Source organism: Castor canadensis, chromosome 11 (assembly GCF_047511655.1).
Source record: "Castor canadensis chromosome 11, mCasCan1.hap1v2, whole genome shotgun sequence".
Taxonomy (NCBI): Eukaryota; Metazoa; Chordata; class Mammalia; order Rodentia; family Castoridae; genus Castor; species Castor canadensis.
The window spans coordinates 96945787-96969208 of NC_133396.1; the positions used below are offsets into that span (position 1 = coordinate 96945787).

General features: G+C 41.2%; 1 protein-coding gene across 6 annotated transcripts in view; it reads right to left on the reverse strand.

Moving 5' to 3' along the window:
* Positions 1-23422, reverse strand: part of Pbx1 (PBX homeobox 1) — a 296763-nt gene that overhangs the window by 65394 nt on the left and 207947 nt on the right. For all 6 annotated transcript variants that reach the window (XM_074047612.1, XM_074047609.1, XM_074047608.1 and 3 more), the window contains 3 exons: positions 18093-18337; positions 11846-12036; positions 3963-4098 (listed from right to left, as the gene is read on the reverse strand). In XM_074047612.1, the coding sequence (XP_073903713.1) occupies positions 3963-4098; positions 11846-12036; positions 18093-18337 (572 nt within the window). The remainder of the gene's footprint in view (positions 1-3962; positions 4099-11845; positions 12037-18092; positions 18338-23422) is intronic.

Sequence of the window (23422 nt, forward strand, 5' to 3'; positions counted from 1 at the left end):
TTAATATCTATATAAATCAATATCAACATATGGGTGCTTTCATGCATAGATTAATTTCAATTTTTAGAAGTAAAGTAACTTTAATATGGATGTAGATTCCTAGCTGCATTGTGCTGTAGACCTTAGGATCAATATAATTCAATGCAATAGATTTCACTGAGTCTTTCAGGCAAAGCTTAGTGTTGTCTACACAAGGAAAAACTGAAGCACACAACTAATTATTCCTTTGAATTCCAGGCTTTAAATGTTAAAGCCAATAAACACAATAAACCTAATTTACTTTCATTTGTTAATTTATTTCCTTCATGTGGCTCATGGCAGCTGTCCTGGCTTGATTCTGTATCTCTGCTCCCTTTATACAAAGATCTCTGCTTGACAGGAGGAGAGACTGAGTCAAATTCAAGTTTACCCCCATAATTCTCGCCTTGTGGGGAAAAGTCTAATACCCCAAATTCCAGATGTGATTTTGAACTACAATGTTGTGGCTTTGATATAATTACAAAACTAACTCTGAATTTGGTGAGAGAAGGGCAAATTGGTCACACATATACCATAGTTTATATATAATTTATTTCTACCCCCAACAATGGCAGAAAATAAAATTCTTGCAAAACTACAGGTATTTTAAAAAATGTATTCACAAAGTGAAAATGTCTTAGGAGCTAGCCCTCAAAGGCCTATGTGGCTTATACTACAGCAGAAATGCCAAGCCTTTGTTAAAAAAAATCAGACTATGCCACTGTGATATTATCAAACAAGAGAGGAAAAATTCAATGACCGAGTGCTTTATTTACTATAAATGCAGAAAAACAGAGTTAAACTGGAGGAGGAAGGGTACTTGTGGGCATTTCAGGAACACTGTACATCTAACCTTACTTTGAAATTCATATTTTTCTTGATATAACTTTCACTATTCATATGAATCAATCATAATTGTCACTGTCTTTTGATTTATAGGTGGAATAATGAGAGAGGAGAAAAGATAGGGAGATTTTTCTGAGGTAACTGGAAGAAAGAAGGAAAAGATAAAGATAAAGATAAGGATTCTCAGGGAAGAAAGGAAATACCTGAGGTCCAATTATACCAGCTGTATGTGAAAAACAAACAAAAGCAATGAAAACCTGAGAAGGCGGAGAATGGCTGTGTTATGGGAGTGATTCCCTTTTAAATGAGAAGAGACTTAGTTGAAAGATGGTGGATCAGTTAAAGCATTCCTTATAGTGTCTACTGGGTGATACATTATGTCCTGAACAACAGGTAGAGTCAATGTTCTCATTAATTAATTATTCAGTTGTCATAGACTAAGGGGCTAATATGTGTCAGCACCAGAGATATGTTGATGACACAGTATGAGTCAGGCAATACAGATGGAATAAAAGATTTTTATGGAGAGTTCGATCATGTCTTGAACATATAAGTTCAAAGAGCCTATGTGCAGAGCCCTGGCCAAATCCAGTGACAAGGTATGTGAGTTTGGTGCTCTGGGAGAGAAGCCCCAAATGTTCATTCAAGTAGAGGTGTATTCATAGTGATCAGTGTATAGAACAGCACCTTTCAGAGTTAAGTATTCATGGAGGAGTATGAAAACAGATTCCTAGGCCCCACCCTCAATGTTCTGATCCTGGACTGATGTGAGAACCTAGAATTTACAAACTCCCAGGTGATGCTGATGTTGCCTTTTGAGGACCACACTTTGAGTAGCACTGGTATAGAAGGACTCTTTCAGGATGTAGGGAGAGGACAATCATTAGACAGATTTGGGAGTATGGTAATATTTTTATTTTGGTCATGGTAGATTTCAAAAGAATCTGTGAGTAATATATTTAAAGGCCATTGCCTAGGGCATGTGGGAATGAACACAGAAAGAACAAAGGTAGTTTTCTAGTAGTTGGAGAGAGTAGAAGCTCTAAAAAGACTGAGCAGGGGTAACTCAAGAGAAGAGAGGAAAAACCAGACAAAAGAGTGTTGAGGAAACCAAGGTAGGAGAATTTCAAGAAAGGAAGGATGGTTATTATAACTAAGAAAGATAGTAAACCCCCTTCTCCCAAGAACTACAGAGGAAGATTTAATATATAATATGATCCAACTAACCATAACTGGTGTATAGAACAACTAAGACCCCAAAAAGTCAGAGTAAATCCCCACAGAATCCCATAGTTGACCTTTGTCAAAAACATGCATTTAGCCCAGTGTTCTTTTTATGAATTATACTGTATTGTTTACCATCAGGACTTGTTTGGTAATGGTGGAACAGCTTGATTGCTTTAGAAGAAAGAATGGCATGGCCTTGGGTTGGGTGGAGGAAAGAGAAAGGTGACACAGCATATAAATAATCATTTTAATGAATAAAATATCTGCACCTTGAATTTCTATAATGAAGGAAGTATAGGTTGCTGGAACAGGCCAGGATTCTGCCGTTTATCAAGCTATATAGCTCCAGAAGGTTTCATTCTCACGTCTACAGGGAAATTCTGGACCCCAGACATGGAATTCAGACATTAGAGTGATTTAATTCTACCTTAGAAGCAAAAGATTCCATATCTGAAATTCACTGATTTGTGAGTTAGTGATGTGGTCCTTGCATGCAACCATTCCTCAACGTGCAACAAATACCAAAAACATCATTCTTGCATTCTTGTGTGTGTGTGTGCATGTGTGTGTGTGTGTGAATAAGAGGTCTATATTGAGATAAAAATAGTTACAACCTAAGAAAAAAACTAGGTTACTTGAGTTTGAGCACTCATGTTTGGCTTTCCCTGAATTGTCAAGACTAGAAAACAGAACTTCAACTAGGCTATAAAGGAGTATACTCACTCTTCCTTATCTAAAAGGACATTTCCAACCATGTTTATAGCTACAAAGTCACCCAAAGCTTGTTGGGGAGGTCCTGATAATCCTCTTGTTGAAATACCTTTGATGGAGTTCTATATTCTGACTGGACCTAATTTGGCTTGGCTAAACACAGGTTGATGGGGTCAGCCCCATGTGGGGAGTAATAGAAGCTGGGATTCAATCCAAGAGAGTACAGATGCTCAATTTATATAAAACTGTATCTACTTAGTTTGAAAAATGTTAAGTGAAGACTCTCCTCAGAGAGGGCTTCTTCTCACTACTCTCTCCCCTTCCTGCTTTTCATGGTAACACCAGCACATTTTTGTTTTTAACAAGTGGCATAATTCTGAGAATTCTGAGGAAAATGTTCTCTGACAGATATCAGAATTACCACTACTGGTTGCAGCTATAGACAGGGTTGGTATTTGAGATTCAGACTGAATAAGAAGTTTGGATGGAACCTTTGAGTAGAAAAAAAACCCTAGATACATATAAATGTCACCTACTGTACACTTCATATTAATGTTGAAGACTCCAAGTCTATAGAATTTTTACATCATGTATCTTTCCAAGTCAGCAGGCTCTTGTTACTGTTACTAAATTTGGGAAGAAGAGGGTACTCAGAGACATCTGTACAACCATTCTGATGTAATCGTGGAATCATGTTAAAAATCTTTCCTTCCATCAGGTATCAGTAATACTATCAGCACAGCAAGAAAAGCCTTTTGAAAATTAAAGTTCCTTTCATTTAAAGGTTATAAAATGACTAGTGTGAGTTCCTGGGTTGGGTAAAAAAAAATAATAATAAAGCTATGAAATTGGCTGAGTTTTAGAAAACAGTGTGAGAGGTATAGATAGCTTTCCAAATATGTGGAAGAAATTTCACCTTTATGAAGCAAGGGAGTATTTTCACACTGTAATCCTTCTAGTCTTCTCTTCCTTCTGCTGGTTCCTTTCACATTTTGTCAGGTTCTGGAAACTTTTATACACATCGTGTGCTTACCCTGCCATTTTAAAGTTTTAGCTGATGGAACTTACAAGGCATGAATGTTCAGTAAAGCAAGACCTCCAAGACCATACCATGGGGCTCCACCATGGCCAGGCTACTGAGCCTTTTGAGGGCTCCTTACCTGGGAGACTGTGATGCCACACTTCTTGGCTAACTCCTCTTTGGCTTCCTCACTGGGGTAAGGGTTGCTGAGATGGGAATAGAAATATTCATTCAGGATTTCTGTTGCTTGCTTGTTGAAATTCCGTCTCTTCCGCCTTCATAAAGAGAAAGGAAAGGGAGACAAGAACACAGAAGTTTACACTAAGTAAACACAAAAGGAGAGAATAGGACCTACTTCTGGGAGAAGACACATTTTTGAGCAAAAGGTAAAGTAGACATTTTCCAAAGAGGGCTGGATGCCAAAACCACTAAAAGCATTTGTTTAGTATTTCACTGTGTACTAGAAAGAAGAATGGTAAGCATACTTGTACAGTGTGATAAGAAGCATGCAGTTACTGGGCACCTGTGGCTCCTGCCTGTAATCCTAACTACTTGGGAGGCTGAGATCAGGAGGACTGCAGTTTGAGGCCTCCCAGCTCAATAGTTCATGAGACCCTCACTTAATATAACCAGAACAAAATAGACTAGAAGTGTGAAGCAAGTGCTAGAGCACCTGCTTTGCGAGTATGAAGTCCTGAGTTCAAACCCCAGTCCCACCAAAACCAAACAAAATAAAACAAAAGAACCATGAAGCTTCAAAATTTAGGCCATCTTAGTTTTGAGTCCTGTGTCAATTAAATAGCAGCTGGGTGACTTGTGTTTTCTCCCTAAGCCTCAGCTTCTTCAACTGAAAGTGAAGACAGTTGTACTGAGCTCTCAGGGGAAGTGTAAGGGAGAAATGAAGTCATACATAAAAAGCCCTCAGCATGGTGCCCAACACATGGCAAAAACAAGGACTCGGTGATAAGAAGTTCTTCCTTTTACATCCCAGGTCTTTCTTTTGTAGTAATCAATTTAAGACATTGACTTTTTACAACCAGTGAGAAAGACATGGTTATTCCTACGTGCAGATGAAGAGCTGTGTCCAAAGGTGACTCAGCTGGTACTCTGTAGAACCAAGGTATTAGCTCAGGTCTGTCTAACTACCAACCCAGCCTCTTGCTCCTACACAAATTGACTCCTGGCAGTTACACAGAGACTCTGTGCCATAGTTAAAAATAAGTTATCGTTTTTCTCTCTATTCCATCTCCATGCAAATGCATGCAACATTTCTAAAAGACATCTGGGGAAGAGGGCAGGGAACTGACTGAAATTAACCCCCTGACTGCTTGACCTGCCTCAAAAGGAGAGAAGTGACATTTCTTTAGCAAGAACAGCTGCTAAATGGTAAAACAAAAGCCCACAGAAATCTTTTTAATATACAAGTTGCCAAGAGGAAGAGGACCACTTTTTGAATAAAAGCATTTTCCTGCCTTTTAAAACAAGTGCTAATTGAACTCATTTCAAGTGAGAATCACATTATTGCTTCCTCACAGCTAAGGCTGTGTGGACAGCTGGGGGAGTGGCTTGGGGGGAGGGGCGGGGAGAAGGGCGGGGTTGCGTTGTTTCCAGGTTCCTTGCAGACCTGGCTGGCCCTCCTTGAAGTTGAGGGGCCTTCATCTTTAAATTACCTCTATTAGCACTTTTGCCTTTCTTGCTCTTATCAAAAGCTTTCCCTTCTGGAAAAGATTCCCAGCACATCTCTGGTTACACCAGGATAGAGAATTTCCCAATTTAGCCAACGGAAAGCATGGATAGCCTTGCTAGACAGGAAAATCAGCTAATATTGTATTTTCAGGGTCCCACTTGGATTAATTAACACAATAAAGTACCTGATTTTACCGGATGAACACCATCTGTCCACAGGTATTAACCACATCTGTCCAAATTATGCCAAGCCCAAGACACTTTCTCAAATCATGCAGTTTCTGGGTCATCCGGCATCAGAAATTGGGCAGATTGGATTTTAAACCCCAGGTAAAAAGTAGGCGTGTGTTAAAAACTCTCTCACAATGGGAATTTGAGGAAGAAGGCCAAGTGGTGAATGAGCTCTCCAGGCTTGTCTTTAGATAACCTTTGGCTGCTGCTTCCATGCTAAAGACAGTTGTTTTAGGCCTGGGGACCTGGACCCCGAAGGCTCCCCCTAATTGGGAGAGCCTCTGATCATTCATTCAGTGGTTTGCATTAGCATTACACTGTATTTTTTGGGACTCTTCCAATTGAGCTCAAAGGAAGCCTCTCTGGACTGAGCTGGTGGGATGGGGATGGTGCAGACAGCTGTTGCCAGCTCTCTCTGTGTCATGATGGGCAGCCTTCCCTAGGTGGCCTCATCTGCTCAGGCCGACTCGCTCATCACCTTTCAATTGCTTTCTGAATCTAGGGCCTTTGAAACCCTAGGATCAGGGTTTTTTCTGTTTCAGAAAATGTAGTGAAAATAACCCATGTCTGACTGTAAGGTTGCTCCAACTAACTGACACACCTGGTTTCTTTGCTTTGGCTGGAAGTGCTACCAACTAGGCAAGTTAACATTTGTGATTTCAAGTCAATCAGATGCTTTGAGAGTTGAGTATCTTGGTATTTAACAGAGGAAATGTGGATGTTGATTAAATACTATGGATAAATATGGTGCTTTAGAGATGGAGTCATGGCCCAAGGGAGAATATTTTTTCTAAAAGACTCACCACACACATATATTACTTACTACCAAATGTGCTGCCTCCTGCCCCAATAATACCTCCCCTAAGGCCAATGCCCTGTTGACTACTGCATATTACAAGCAGCTTCCAAAAAGATTCCCCAAACAACTATCACCTTTCACCCAAATCACCTCTGCCTTCCTTATTACCCATGGTATTTAATGATACCACCATATAAACTGCTCATTGTAGTTGTTAACTTGTTCATTCGTTTACTGAACTATTTAAGTGGCCAGCATGTACCAGAGCATAGGAGTGACTCCCAATCCCCTTGCTTCCTTACACTCCTCAGATGATGGGCCCCAAAGTAAGTCCTGCCAGTTCTGTCCTTTTGAATCTATCCCTTTTGTTCCACTCTTGTTGTCACCACTATTTTTGAAACAGGTTTGGAAGAGAAGGTGAATATCACATGACCACTGACTATGGCATCCAGTAGTGGTGTCTGTGATGACAGAATGTTCTATATCTGTGTTGTTCAATTCAGTAGACATGATGACCTGTGGCTACTGTGCAGTTGAAACATGGCTAGGGCAAGTGGAGAACAAATTTTAAAATATTGTTATTGTAATTTGACATTTTAATTAATTTAAGTTCAAAGTCAAATAGCCGTATAAAGACAGTGCAATTCTAGACTGTTGCTTTTCAGAAATTGTGGCCAAGCAGCATTCCTGGGAAAAGCCCAGCTCAGGATAACAGAAAAAGCACAGAATGTCTATGAAACCTCCTCCTGTGATACCAATGCTTATCTTCAAATAAGAACAGCTTCCTCTGAACATCTGCATACATGTAGAGGGCATTTCATACTTTTGCTGTGTTGCCCTAGTTTGAAGACCTCAGTCTTCAACAATGGTTCCCTACAACCTATTCTCCAATTCAGCTCATCTTGGACAGAATCCCTGGAGTAATCTTCCTAATGACAAATCTATTCATGCCACTAATAATTTCAAAACAGAATAACGAAGCACACAATAATAGATAGTACAGCAATCATATTATCTTTATTATACTGAAATTATGGTGAGAATACTATATCCTGGACACTATACTAAGCTTGTTTTTCATATTACCTTATTTATTCCTGCTTACATAATTATCCCCATTGTATGTATACAAAAACTGAGTCTTTGGGAGAATAAGCCACTTTTCTAGAGTCACAAAGAGCATCACGAATGTACCCAGAATTTGAAACGAGTGCAATTATAGGACTTTTGTAGTATTTTCCCGTATTTGTTCCCTAAACGGCTCTGAGGGTTTCTGCTGCTTAATAGGACAGATTCAAAATCTTCACTGGTACAGCTCAGGTTGTCAGTGGCTCTATACTGTCCTTCAGGCCTCCTTTTCCCCAGTCCTTCACATGGGCAGCACAATTTTGTCCAACCATATCATATGCTTCTGCATGCACCAAAGACGCTGCTGGCTTTCATGGTCCCCTATGTCTTCATACTGCCCTGTATATTTCTCTTCCACAGCATTTGCCACAAGTTTACATCTGTCTCCCCAACTAAAAAGCTCATTCCTCAAGGGTAGGAGCCACATCTCACTCATATTTGAAACCCGTGTATCTGACATACAGCAAGCACTCAGTTAATGCTTGTTGAAGTTGAATTATGTTCTATTGTGTTCCTGTTGTTCCTTCTATTTGCCAAATGCCCTGCTCTTCTGAGATTCAGTATTGTCTGCTCTCTCCCTGGATTCTCTCCCTTTTAAGTGGCGTTGTTAGATGAAGGTAGTTAAAATGTAACCTGCAGTTTTGTGTTTATTTATAAGGCTGTTTGTCCCATGTGCTTATGAGCTATGTTAAGGTAGGATCCACATTTATATATTTTTTTATCATCTTTGCTATTTTAATGGCTAATTCACCATCTAGCCAATACCAGGAGTCCAATTAGATACAAATATAAGTACAAATATAGTGTGAATTTGGCTAGACCTTAATGGATGTCCCTTCCCTTGCTTCTTCTTTAATCATCTGTTTATGTAATCCCCTCTGTCAGAGTAAAGGACAGATGTGTTTCTAATCACTTGCTTATGTCATCATTATTATCTTTAACAATATGCTATAGAACCATCATTAAAACTTTTGTGTAAAAATCATTTAGAGGGTTGATAAATTCTCTCATTCTTTTTAAGAAAAATCTTACTCATACTACTGAATAAATTTGCCAAGTTGTAGGACACCATCCTTGGTACATAGCATGAGATGATAAATGGTGAATGAATGAGTGGAACTTTTAATTTAAACTTTCCTGGCACAGTTAAGTCAATATTAAGAAGAAAAAAGAAATGATGTGGTCTGAATAGGACAAATCTGGATTAAGTGCTCCACTGAGAACTATGGTGGACAGAATTCTAAGGCCCCCCAATCCTGCTGTGCATAGCTTCCTCTGTGAATGGCTGATGAACATGATGGGATGTCACCCTACAATTAGGTTACTAGTCAATGTCTGAGTTAAATAAAAAAGGAGACCTGGTGAAAGCCTTAATAGGCAGAGTTTCTTCTTCTGGCCTTCAGGAAGAAAGCAAGTAGTCAAGTTGTGAACAGCCTATGGAGAGGGGTAACCTCTATAAGCTAAGGCTCCCAGTCAATTCCACAATCAAAAGGAACTAAATACTGTCAACAACCAGAAAAAGTTTGGAAGAGGACCCTAGACTTCAGGTGAAATCTCAGTCTCAGTACATACCTTGATCACAGCTTCTTCAAGACTTAGCAGAGGACCCAGCAAAGCTGTTCCCAAACCCCTGACCCACAGAAACAGTATTCAATCAACCCACGTTGTTTCAAGCTGCTAAATTGGTGGTAATCTGTTACCCAGCAATAAAAAGCTAATACACGGCGTGTTCTACAACAAAGTAGTAACAGTCCATTCTACATACTTATTAGACTACAAAGACTAATCCTATTACTAAAGCAAGTCCTCTTTGTATTTTCTTTATCTTGCATGAAATCTGTTTTTGATGAGGCCCTGCCAATCAGCCTCCTGGTTAGGAGCAGCACATGAACGTTGGCAGTGAGAATCATATGTCTTTCTTACCAAGCTTTGCTTAGTTCTCTCACTCAATTATTGTTTAGTGACATTGGGAGAAATCACAAGAACTATCCAATCAGGAAGTCTAGGCAAACATTTATTTTTGAGCTGGGAAAGCCATTTGCTCAGCTTTGGGCTGGCATTTGGTGTAATATTGTTTCACTGATAATAAATATGTCTACAAAATAAAATCATAATAACAATAGCAAGGGGTTGGTTGTTTCAGATTTGAAGCTTGGCTCAGATGCAATGATTCAAAGGTTGTAACCAAAGCAAGAAAGAGGCCCTGTCTTAGAGCAATTGTCTTCCTGATGCCAACTGGAACAATCTAAGAAGAGACTGGTGGATGTGAAAGGAACTGTGTACAAAGCTCCCCTAGTTTTGTGTCTTTTAAAGTTTGACCTTCGGCTGGGCACAGCATAATTGCAGCAAAACGAAATCCAATGAGACAATGATTCTGCTCCACCCTTCTCTCCAATTTCTTTCTTGAAAAGAACCCAGTCTGGACCAAACTTTCTTTTTGTTTCAGTATCTGCCAACATAAATACCAATTCTGGCATTTTTAACTAAGAGGGTTGCCATGGGGATATAGAAAACACATGCAGAGTGGTGGAGGCTGTAGCACAGAGAAGGACCCAGACAGAGGCCACCAGTCACTCTCACTCTGGACTGTGCAGAACAGGCTGTATCATGGAGGTCAGGCTGGCAGCAGACCGTGGGGCAAGGAAGATGGAGTGTAACACTATAGGGGGAGTTTGGCTGCTTCTACTCCCTTACTACACCCAGTTGGGTGACATTCTTACCTTCATTCTTGACTGTCTTCATTCTTACTTTCTCTTGACTTTGTTTGTGGGATTCTATTGACCCATAGATACATTCTATTAGCTGGCATTCTCATTTTGTATTCATGCAGTCCCCAAACACAGTGAACAGAAGGGAGTTAGGAGAAGGTGTCAGGGAGTTTTAAAAAGGCCCACGAACTACATAGTCTACACTTGTGAAGAGAAAAAAAAATACAGGTAGGAGAGCTGAATAATACGTGATTTCAGGGATGAAAGAAAATCCAAGAGGAGTCATGAATTTTTCTGTCTGACTGAAAAGGGACAAAACTATTGATCATGGTATATTGACCCTGATATAACTAATGTTCTATAATAAAAGTCATAGATTGGGATGATTTTCAGGGACAGAGGTAATGAACGATGACATCTGTATTCATAAAAGGTGACTAATTTAACATGAACTGCACATTACAAAGTATACCCACATGCTAAGACATATTTGCTGGGCCAATTATCAAAATATTCTTTTCACCTATTGTAGGTGAAAATATCATCATCACGCTCTTACAGGCTAGAGGACAGAAGCAAAATGAATCAAAGGGATTTGCATAAACCCATGGTCTATAGAATGGAAAAACCAAGAATTGATTACTTGTTCTTTGTTCTTAGGTCTCATGGGATTTTTTGTGTTTGTTTTGTTTGTTTTTGATGGTCCTGTGGTTTGAACTCAGGGCCTCACACTTGCTAGGGTCAGCCTCGGACTGTAACCCTCCTACTTATGCTTCTTGCATAAGGGATTAGAGGTGCACATCGCCAGGCTGGGCTTGTGTGTTTGAGATTAGGGTTTTGTTAACCTTTTGCCCAGGTTGGCCTTGAACTGTGATCCTCCCAATCTCTGTTTCCCATGTAGGTAAGAGGAGAGGTGTGAGCCACTGCACTCAATCTTTACTCATCTTTGTACTTCTAAAATTTAGCCCAGAGTTTGGCACATGGTAATCTACTAATACAAATTTGTTGAATTGAACTGAGCAGACTCTCTGCCTGCATGTAGAGTAGAAAAGTTCCCAGCTTTCAAACAAATGGAATTGACTCTCCTGGAGAGAGAGTGTCATGGCAGCACACTAACAAGAGGTCTATGAGCCCACGGCTATGAGATGTACTATAAGAGAGGTACTCTGAGCTACGAAAAGAAAAAGTCCTGCCATCCTATCACTGTGGCGGTTTCCTTGCTGCTTACCCGGGTGAGTAGTGATGAAAATTCAAATTATCCTCTCCAATCACAGATTTTTCCAGGAACCATAGGAAACCAACAGTCTACTCTGTCTTGCAGCCTGCCTTTCAGACCCTACAAGCATCATCTAGCTACAGCTTGGCTCAGCAGTCAGTAGGTAAACTGCAGCCTGTGGAGAGGGCCAGCTCAGGGATGCCCACCCCAGAAAAGAGAGTTTACAAGGCCAAGCTGACCCGCCGGTGACTTACCGCGCATCCAGAAACCGGGAACGCAGGATCATGACGGCCTCGCACGTGCTCTGCTTCAGCTGCATCTGGATGGAGCTAAACTTGCGGTGGATGATGCTGACCATCCGCTCGATCTCCTTCGGGGAGATGGGTCTGGTCCGGCTTTGCTCTCGCAGGAGGTTCATCACGTGGGTGGTGAACTCATTGCATGCCTGTAATGGCAGGACAGTAAACATGGGGTGAGGGTCTGTGATGGGAAGCTGGGTGGGCTTTTCTAAGGACTTGGCAAATGAGGAAAGATCATGGGGCATGGGAGATGCACAGAGGACCTTTCTTTCTATCCTTGTTTTCTTCAACTGAATGTTTTGAACTCACAAGTAAGATCGTGAGCAATAATAATAATGCCAGATAGAAAACATCAAAACAGTAAGGCCACATCAGGCCACCTCCTAGCCCTTCTGTGCCCAAGGGAATATGTTTTACTTATCTTTTACATCTCAATTTCTGGCATTTTGTCAAATCAGATGGATAGAATAAATGACTACCATAGACATTCCTTTTATCCCCAAGGACTCCAAGGTTTGGCCCTGATTTCAATTTTTTTTAAGAGAAGAGAAAATTTTTAATAATTTTAAACATGATTTCACTACAGTGAAAGGCGAGAACATAAATCCAGTGCAAAATACACTTTGCCCTAATGTTAGCAGCAAAGAGAGCTGGGGTCAAATACATCATGAGCACTCTGCCTTGCTCATTGTCTCTGACATGGTAGAACTTCCAAACATTCAATTTTGGGATGCAGAAATAGTCAAGAGTTTAGGTGGAATTATGGAATTTAAAGCTTTGATAGCTCTTCTGGGAGATTTCTCATCAATCTAGTTCTAGTTTTATTTTAAGAAGCCTTCCTATGCTGGCCTTCTGAAGATCCACTATGTTTATAACACAAAGGGACTCTGTCATCTCCCCGCTTACCCCAGGAACTTTTATAAAAATAGCATCAAAGCATGATTTAGAGGATCCAGAAAGTATCCTTGCAGTAATGAAAACTCTCAGGTTAGAGACCATCATACTATCAGCTCTGCAAGTTGGAAATCAAATTTCTCCACTTCCTTACTGTGGCCCAGAGAGCTGAAGGGATGTCTTCAAAGGTACACAGCAAGCAAGAAGAGGCAGAAACAGGGCCTGAATGCTTCATAAACAGTTTCCAGGTCTGAACTCATGCCTCTGAAAACCACTGTCTTTCAGTTTATAGCATCCATACTCTGGTTTCTTTAGCAGGACCTTCAATAAAATATCTATTCACTGATTAACTCACAGCAATGCTGTAAAACTGTATTAGATTTGTAATGAAAAAGGCAAAATGATGCTTTGAGAACTGAAGAGCAAAGGACTCAAAGGGTTGCAACTTAATATTAATAGCAGAAACATGCTTGTTATTGACAACATTGCATTACTGTTGTTCTACAGCATAAAGCCTTTTGGATGTGTCAATGATGCAGTAGCAATAACAGTCATACACATTTGCTGATTATTTATCTAAGACTCCTTTGAGATTGGCTGACCAAAGGTGGATAGGCACAGCCATACCATTGGGCTGGATTTAAACTGGAGAGTGGGAGGCCTGTGTGGACCCTGCCTCTGTGAACATTTGGGCAAATCCTCTTACTACCCAGTACCTCATTTTATTTATCCAAGAGTGGATTTCATTAGGAATGATTAAATTCCTAGCATACCAAAGGATATTTTATTCTTGTGTGCAATGACCTGCAGATAGAATGGATCACTCACACAAGCACTGCAAAGGGGTGGAGTGACAGCACAGGCTGCCTGGGTCCCCTGTTCCTGGTACTCAGTGGTGGGATCTTAGGTTCCTCAACACATTTATGCCTCTGCTTCCTTATTTGTGAAATGGAGTGACAACACCCATTTCATAGGGTGCAGTAAAGACTCAATGAGTTACTTATGTATGCCATATGTGCCTGGCTCTATAAATCCATGCCATAATTATGGCTCCAAAGATACAGATAACTGAGAAATCTAATTGAATAAACTTCTCTAGGCTTCAATGTCCCTCTTGGTAAATAAATAAATAAATAAATAAAAATAAAGGTGGTAATAAATACCAACTTTCTTCTCTACAGGCATATACTGAAGAGAAATTCATACATCAGCTCCATGTTTTGCTCTCCACTCAGAAAAGTGCTATACAAACACAAGATCCCACTGTAAGCTCATTCCCTACCCAAGACCAGGCCCTGGAAGTGTAGAACAAACAGAGGAAAGTAAAGCCTGCAGGGAGTTAGCTGAAATTCCAAGGACACAGGATAGTGAGAGGAGGGTTAGGCACAAAGCAAGCATCTGGACCATCTTTCTGGGGAAATACAATCTCTCTGCAGGCTACTGCCTCCCCCGCTCCATGGGACTCAAAGGGAGGAGGGACTAGAGATGAGGAGACACTGTCAAATGCACCAGCTCTCAGCTGGGAAGCCACAGTGGCCGGCTAATAATAATGTGCTTCATTACGGTGAATAAAAAACTCACAATATCTGATGTTTAATCAGGGCATTTTATCCCAGGGCTCTTTCTGCTCTCCAATAAACAGACAGAGGAGTCCTTTCACCCACTGCTGAGGTGGAGCAAAGCAGCTGCTAAACAGCTGCTCAGGAACACACAGCAGAGAACCAGGAGTTCCAAGTCCATGTTCCATGGACAGGACATAACGATCCAGATTCTTCTGTACTTGAACTACTCACAGCTCCTCCTCAGCTACCCTGTCTTGGCAACATCAGAAGTTGGGCTGATTGTGTGAGGCCAGGTCTTCTGAGTGTGGCAGTAATTAATTAAATAGAAGATTATTGGGAGAATGTCCCAGAGCTCAAGTTTCCCCCACAGGACAGAAGGATTTCTAAAAGGAGACTTCCCATGTTCTGGCCCAAGGGTGTTTGGGGGAACACCAAACCAAAAAGAAGCCCTTACCAGGTCCCAGATTTTAGGCATATATCCTATATGCTATACAACCCGTCTTCCTCCTTTATTTCTTCCAACTAGACCACTTCTTCCATAAGAGTAAGAAGGATCTTAGAAATCTCTTAGCTGTGAACTGAATGGATCCAACTCAGTTTAGCATTAGAGTTTTGGTCTGTCAATACTCTAACACCATTATTGACAAAAGTAAAGGACCCTGCAAAACTATAAGAGAGTCACTTTTATAAATAGCATGGAATAAAACTCAGGTTTCTGAAACCATGGTTTTTTCTATTAGAATATGCCTGCTTTTAAATACCTTAGCAATCAACGTAATCTGCTGAAAAGGTGTTTTACCAATCCCTCTTAATGAATAAGACAACAATTCTCTTCCTTTCTTTCTAATGAAAGTCTCTAGAAGCTTCTTTATTTAATAACCTGGGGGTGAAACAGTGGCTGAATCAGGTAGGATTTTTTGTGGAGGTCTAAGAGTGAAGGGAGCTATGACAGGTAATTGTCGTGAGGTCATGTTACCACCATACCCATAACAAAACAAACAAAACTAGCATGATCAACTGGACAGTTTGTTTGGTGATTTCATATAGGTGCTACTAAAATAGAAAGTGGCATTTTTCTTGACCGAGATTCCTGCTTTTAAAAAAGACCCCATGAGGAATTGTTGCAGAAAAACAAAGAAGATGTATTTCTCAAACACACTCGCTAAAAGGTTAATAGGACCATCTTCCTACACTCTACTATTAATTATAATTAGCAACTTAACTAATTTTAATAAATTATTAAGCATCCAGAATGTGTTAGCAGTATTCACTTCTAAACCAGAAACATCCCATAAAATAAGGAAACGATGCTTTAGTACTTTCTAAAATTAATAAATACAGGTGAGTGCCACTACATGCTTCCATCATCTGTTCTGTACCAATGGGGCTTTCCTAAAGTTCCAAATTCCAACATCTTTATTCTTTAGAATAGGTCAGTATCCATGAGAAGTTTCTGAAGAGAGTATTTCTATCGCTAGCCTGTCTTAGGTATAGCACTATCTTGCTCAGGGTGGGAACAGAGAGGACAAGCTGGTTACTCTAGTATCTACAGATGTCTACCTTCTGTTCTTATGAAGTAGTCAGGCAGGCCTTGTTCTAATAAGAGCCCTTGGGCTAAGAGTCAAAAACTGGATTCTAGGGCAAACTCTGTGCCCTAGAATCTGAGGACATGTGGCCTTATCCTAACCTCTTTGATCTTTACTATCTCACCTGTACAAAATGAAGATGATGACAGCACGTGTTCAGGCACCCAACCACAAAATTGCCTTGAAGACCAAGTGTAATTATGTTGGTCACTGTGTTTCGTAATCAGGAATGTACCATTGAAATATACTATTGCTGTTAGAGTTTTCATTCATTTCAGGAAGGAAAAGTGACAAAGGGATTTAAATCAAGAAAAACCAGTTCTTTGGTGATGCCAGCATACTGGGCTAAGAACAAAACCAGTTTCTGACACCTCCAAACCTAACATGCAGTCCAGTCAGAGTCAGTAGGAGAAAGCTACATTCTGGATTCTGCTTGTATCCTTCTTGTCTGGCATGAGTTAACCTGGACAAGAGCAACTCTGGACACTTGCTGGGCCAGAGGCAAGCTTCCTGGTGAAGGTGAAGTAGCAAAACACTGCAGGGAAGAACCCAAGAGGCTAGCAAGGGACCTTCCTTCATAGGAACCGTGCCCATATGTCTTCTAAAGTTATCCCATTAAGCAGGGCACACTCCAAATTCTAATGTGATGGCCCAGGTGGGGAAAACTGTCATGGTTCAGCCCGCCAAACTTAGACTCTTCTGAAGTTGGAGAATTGGGGACCTGTCTACATGAACCAACACTGTGTCAAAAACATTTGTTCTTTCCCAAGGTGAAGGACAATGACTCATGGTTCCTTCCATCCCTGCTTTTATTTTCCCCCACCTTCAGCCCTCCCTACACTTTGCCTTATGGTTGAATTTCACCATGCTTGACTTCAATTTCCTTTCCTTACATGAAAGAGGAAAATTTCTAGAAATTATTTCAGTCAGTGGTAGATAAGAGGGCAATAATGAAACTTTCTTCACTTTAATATTTAAAATGCGTCTTTCAACTTTAAAATTTAAATGTTCTATTAAGTTTGCATTTGCCTTCTACCTAGCTAGTCATAAGTGGACTGCAGGCAGTTTTCTATACTTTGCTTTTGCTTTTTTTTTTTAATCTTTTTTTTTTAACTCATAAAAATAAAAGAAAACCTAATAATTTGATAAAAGGAAGTTCATGTAGCACTTCAGTAGCACCAAAGAGGTGACAACAAATGTATACGTCACCTAAGGGATGGGAGGAAAGGCTGATGTTAAAGGATTCCCAGTAAAGTAGTATTGCTCATTGTGATGAGAAATAATATTGACGTATAAATCTGTGTACGTGGGGAAGGCTGGAAGACATGAGTTCTCTGATAGAGAGAAGTTCTGTTGCCATCAGGATACCTTATATCTGCACTATGCTTTGTAGCTTAAAGGCTTTCTTATTTTTCTTTTATATTTTTATGGTCAATCATAGCTCTTTGTCATGCACCTTTAGCACTTGGGGTAGATTGTTTAAAACACTTGGGTCCTATGGACAGACTTTCACTGGAGTGCTGGGATTGGAATTCACGTTGGTCTGACTCCAGGGGTCTCCTGGGATGCTCTGCTCTTCCTATAGAGGATGTGTATACTGTGTTTTCTATCCTATGTGAAATAAAAAGGAGAAATGGCTAGATCTCGATTGAACTGAGTTTGGGTAGAGTGAGGGGCTTTATGGTCAAGTTTTAACAACTTTTCCCATAGGATTCTATGAGCATCCAGAGAATAATCCTTCTAAGCAAAAAAAAAAAAACAAGGGCCAAAAGAAAGCTGCAGCTTCCCTGCAGGTCAGGTGGTACCTCTGATAACACCCTGCACTCCCAAGACCTTGTACCCAATATTGCAGGCAAATGTTCTAGAGTTCTGGACTGGATGTTCCTTATGTTGATTGTTTATAGATCCTAAATTTACGACTTTGTATATTTTAATGCCTTTATCTCCATTTAAAATGCCTGGTTTTTCAATAGTTGAAACCAGGGACCTGGTAGATTCAAGCTTGGCCAGGGGCTCCATGATTAGGCAGGCAGCTCTGGACACAAGAATGCCAACGTCTGGGAAAGGCTGACGATGTGTCTTTGCAAGCCCTGGGTTTAAGGCTCGCTCCACCCTTTCCAAAGGCCGCCTTGGGGCCTGATACCCCAGGGTGGTGGTTACCTGCTCGTACTTCTCCAGCTCTGTGTGGTAGATTTGTCTGATCTGTGAGAGTTTGGCTCTGTAGTCGGAATGCTCCACTGAGTTGTCTGAACCTGCCCCTCCAGAGGCTGCTGCCGCTGCAGCTGCTGCAGCTGATCCTCCGCCCTTCTCAGGTCCTGCCACCCCCTCTGCTAACAGCATGTTGTCCAGTCGCATCAACTGGGGGTCTGTCGGCTCCTCTTCCTGGGCTCCCCGGATACTCAACACTATAGGAAAAGACAAACAGAAAGGCAAGAGTTAACAGTAACCAAGGGAGGAATACCAAAAACAACTGTGTCACATGGCTTCACAAGGATCCCAATTATCTGCCACCTGGCATCTGAGAAATGGAACAGGGCTGGAAAAAGAGGAACTAAGAGGGTGAGAATGTGGAAGGAGAGACTCATTTTGTTCCAGTGATTAATTACACCCAACTCACATGGGGTACCTAGAATAGTGCGTACCGGGGGTGGGGGTGGGGGTGGGAGTTACTGTTTTATGGGTACAGTTTCATTTTGGGAATATGAATGAGTTCTTGAGTTGGATGGTCATGCTGGCTGCACAGTTACATAAGTGTAATACCACTGAGCTGTACCCTTAAAAACAGCCAAAATGGCAAATTTTTTAGGCATGTTTTACTACAATAAAAGATTTAAAACTATAAAAATTATAACACTGTATTTTTTTATTTTTATTTTCAAGCTGCCAAATTTCAATTCAAGGGAAAGCATTCTTTCTTCATTTCTTATTTTAGGTCTCTCTGAGTTTGTGATTTTACTCTCATTGACTTTCTTTGTAACATTAGATTAATCTAAATTTTCATTTCCAAAATAGTTTAAGCTAGGTAAATCCAGTTAGTGGAATGGGATCTTAACACCTTTCCCCAGACTAGCTGAGACTGCAGAAGTCTAGAATAGCAGGAAGACAAATTGTTTCTCAAGTAGCGACATCTAGCCCCCAAAATTGAGAATGACCTATTCCAGGTGATAAGGTCTCTGCCCTGTTGGAATAGAAGAAGCGGGCCTTTAAACAAGATGTTCCAAGAGACTCAGAGAAGCCGATGTTCTGCTAGAATGTAGTCTTACAATAAGACATGGCTACTTTTTGTTAGAATACCACCATGTTTGAGAGAGGGGGGTAACATGGGCTGAAGGAGATAGAGTGAATTAGCAAATCACAGAAGAGCTAGACAGCATTTTTACTTCCTGCATACAACTTGCCATAAGACAAATCACTCATCTAAATCTAGTTTAGTCAGCAGCAGTGAAGACTTTGTTGAAAGGGAACATGAAGAGCGTTTTCAAGTAAAAAAAATTTTTGAAGACAATTTGGGGTAGGATAGGAAAGGAAAGAAGCTCTTAATGGTAGGAAAACTACGGATGTTCATTCACATTTTAGGGTGGGGGTGGCAGCTCTAAGTCCCCAGTGGAGAGATAAGCACTAGAGCAACCAGTCAAGAGCTATTTCAGGGCAGGGTGCATCTGGTGAGCCTCAAGGGGCCCAGCCTGGGCCAGCTGTCTCCGGAGCAGAGCCAAGCAGCCCTCCCTACTCCCGGCTGTGACAGGGAAGGTGGATATGAGCTCGATGCAAGGGGACACTGAGAGGTTCAGAGCACTGCATCAGAGATAATACAAGCTTCACTGCAGGCTGTGCCTACACTGTCCTCCCTTCTAACAGGCACGACAGGCACCGACCCTTGCAAGATGTTCTGAAGGAAAACCCAATTTGTGTGCCAGAAGAAAACAGCTCTTGCGAAGCACGGGACACAGTCAAGTGGAAGGTCACTCTATGTGGACCAATAGTGGCAGTTAAGAGCAAAGAGAACAAAAGGTTCAGGGAGAAATTCATGTTCCTTGATGGAGGAAGAAAGTGTGATAGGAAAGAGGGGAGGGAGAAAGGAGGACAGAAACCCCACACATACACATAAGCAACACTCCAGGTCTTGGCACCATGCTTCCCTGAATACTGGAACTGTTAAAGAAAATTGCTATGTGGTGATGAAATAGTTAAAAGATCTTAGATATTTATTTTGTGGAGTTTTTTCCCCTCCAATGAAATCTTTCTTTGGTAGGCTCAGGAAACTGACCCTTGGATGGTCATTGAATAATAAAACCATGTTCTTCTGTTTCTTGAAACTTTTACTCCTATCTCCAAAGTTCTCTTAAGAAAAAGTCATCACTAACAAAGTTGTCCTTAAGACAGTAACAAATGCTGCAACCATTTCCTGCTTCCCGGCTGCAAGAGCAGTGAGAAGAACCTGACCTTCTGCTCCTGTCAGAGACCACAGCTCCTCTGCCCTCCATCCTCACCTCTGTGATCCAGAGAACTCTCCACAGTAAGGGCTTTCACTTGTGTATTGGTAATTGACTTTTTTTCTTTATTTGGTGGCTTTTAAATGCTTTATCAACAGGGATATTTGTAAAACCATTCACAATTTAAAAAAGAAAGAATGATTTCTGAGCTATTGATAAATATCATTGTTTCACTTTAGCTTGATCATTAAAAAATTTGTGCTGGGGCAAAATTCTCCTCTCTAACCCCCCCACCACCCCAAGACAGTGTCTCACTATGTAGCTCAGGTTGGGCTCACACTCGTGATCTTCCTATACCACTTCAGCTCTACATCCACTTCTTTTTTGAATCCTTCAGAAGAGGCTTAAGCAAGTTCCCATAAGCTAAGAAAACTCCTCAGGATGCTGAAATTGCTAACACTTGAGCCAAGTGGTAATGTCTCCTAGGGGAGGGGTCCCTCTGGAAAGACCATAGCCAATCTTCCATGTGGCCCAACACTGACAGAACTTAGGTCAACAGAAGCACAGCCCAAAAGAAAGAACCACCTCATCAGGACTTCCCTCCCAGTGCTAGCTAGGCATTGCCTGCCAGAGATGATGTCAGGATATTGAAGCCAGACTTTTGCACTCTGTCAGCTCATTCCTCTAGCAAAACCCAGTTATAAGAGAAGGTGGAAAGACAGAGAGATGGCCCCCACAGACCAGTCTTCTGGCACTGGTTCCAATACCAGGTAGGTGACCAGGAGCATGTCATCACTACCATTTCCCATGTGCCTAATATTTACTCTGAGAATGTTCTCACCTTCCAGTCTTTCTCAGTTTCACCCATGCCCAGGCTCTGCTGTTTTTAAAACAATCATCCAGAAGAACAAACTATTTCATGTAAACTCTCCACTCCTACATAATTAATACTTTGCATGGCCTTGAAATTGAACCTGTTTTAAATAAGAAAGGAAATTGCTATGGCTGGCAGAGGACACTGAGAATATGGTGCAAGCTCCTCCCCATTATGGAAGTTTTGGGAGAGACACAGAGCACAGTGCATTAAGATGCACTGACCCTGATATTTCAGCAATGATGGATATATTTAGACGAGGGTGGGAGGAACACAATAAAAGTGTTAGAACTTTGCTTAGTTTTTATGACATTTTATAACTCCTTTAAGCTTAGTTTTTATGACATTTTATAACTCTCTTTAAAAACAGAAAGAAATTTGGATTAGCTAAGATTTAATAGAATTAGTTTCTAAAGGTGGCCAATAAGAAATTGGTATGTAGCAATACATAAATAGGTTCCAAACCAGAGATCCGGAGAAAACAAAAGCATGAAAAGATGCAAACAAAAGCCTAGAAGTCTTCTGTAAATTACACCATTTAAATGATGCTCAAACCATGAGAATAGACAATGCCAGAATACGTACAAGAACCAAGTACAATAAGAGAACCTCAGAAATTCATCTATGCCTTTTACCATACTACACTGAAGAATCTGGCTGTGGCGACTTGATGCATATGGATGTTTGGAGCAAACAAGGATGGCCCTATGAGGAATATCGCACGCACATACTTCTATCTAGAACAAGGGGGATTTGAATATACCACTATCAGAACTGGTGTTGGGATTCACTGATACAGAAACTGTTCAGCTAGTGAGTTAAAAAAAAATCCCACCCACATTAAATAAATAAATGAAAAGGGTGATATGTCTAAGTAGAATTGATGCTGCCTATTTATTGCTTAAAGCCAGCACTCTGGTGAGTAGGAGACAAAATGATTATTTAAAAGCTCCTTTTTTATCTCTGCGGCACCATGCAGAAGTCAAATGAACCTTTCGCCAGGACACCAGAGATGTTAACACTCATCCTCCAAGATCCAATTTCAACCAGCAGAGCTGTTACCTAATCCAGCAACCATCACAGGCGATCAGGTTCCTGCCTCCCTGATGGGCGCCCTGCACTCCCTCCCCTCCCCTCTTGCCTGCTCAGACCAACAGCTTTTCCTGAAACAGGTTTTAAAGGGCCCAGCCCCCTGTTTATACCAGCATTTGAGGGTTTTAACAGCCTGGCTGGCCTGCACACAGCACCAAGATATTTCATCCATTTAGCAATAATTCTTAAACTGTTTCCTTCTCACGAGTCTGCCCCCTCATAGAAGAGAACAGTTGAGACAGGTAAGTGATTCAAATAGAAATTGTCACAAGCCCTTTAGAAGGCATCTGATGTCACATCCACCTTGCAGCCATAGCTTGCCCTGAGGTTAATCCTTTGGTAAAACTCCCAAGATAAGGGACTGTCACAGCACTGTCAGAGCTGTTCTCACAACTGGACTCCTGCTGTTCTTCCTTTATTTTTTTTTACACAAGGAGAAAAACAAACCAAACTCAAAGGCACATTCAAGAGCTCAAGAGCATTGGCAGGAGGGCTGTGAGAAGGGTTGTTTTGTCCTTGGCTGAGTGACAAGAGTCCAAAGCAGCACCAGCTGGTGCCCACTAGAGGGCACTCTTTCCCCACTAAGGACCCAGTTCAGCCGGGAGGGTCCCACAGCCTCCAGTCTCAGATATCCCCCTGCTCACATTTAAGCTCCTACAGGTGGGCAGGGAGGGAGGGAAGAAGGAGGAAAAGATCTACAGAGAGGGAGTTTTTCAGATTGGGACAGCAGGCCAGGGATCCGACGCTGAGCTAAGAGAGACAGAGAGAAAAAGAGAGAGAGAAAGAGATACAAACAGTGGAGAGAAAAGTGGTTTGGGAGAGGCAGGAGTCAGCTTTCCAGGGAGCAATGGACAAAAGCAGGCCTTAGTACTCTTGGGTCTCTACACAGAGTACTTAGAGTACCTACTGGCTGGAACTAAGTCTTGACTTTTCACTACCAGGAAATGGGCAAGGAGTGTGCAGCTCCCCTGGCCTTGAGCCCAAAGCCACTCTGCCATCTCCCAGTCAGGTGAACTGTGTTAGATAGGTATGGAACAGAAGTAGGCTACCCTTGCATTTTTAGCAAAGGGCAATGTACCTAGTTTCTGTGCGGC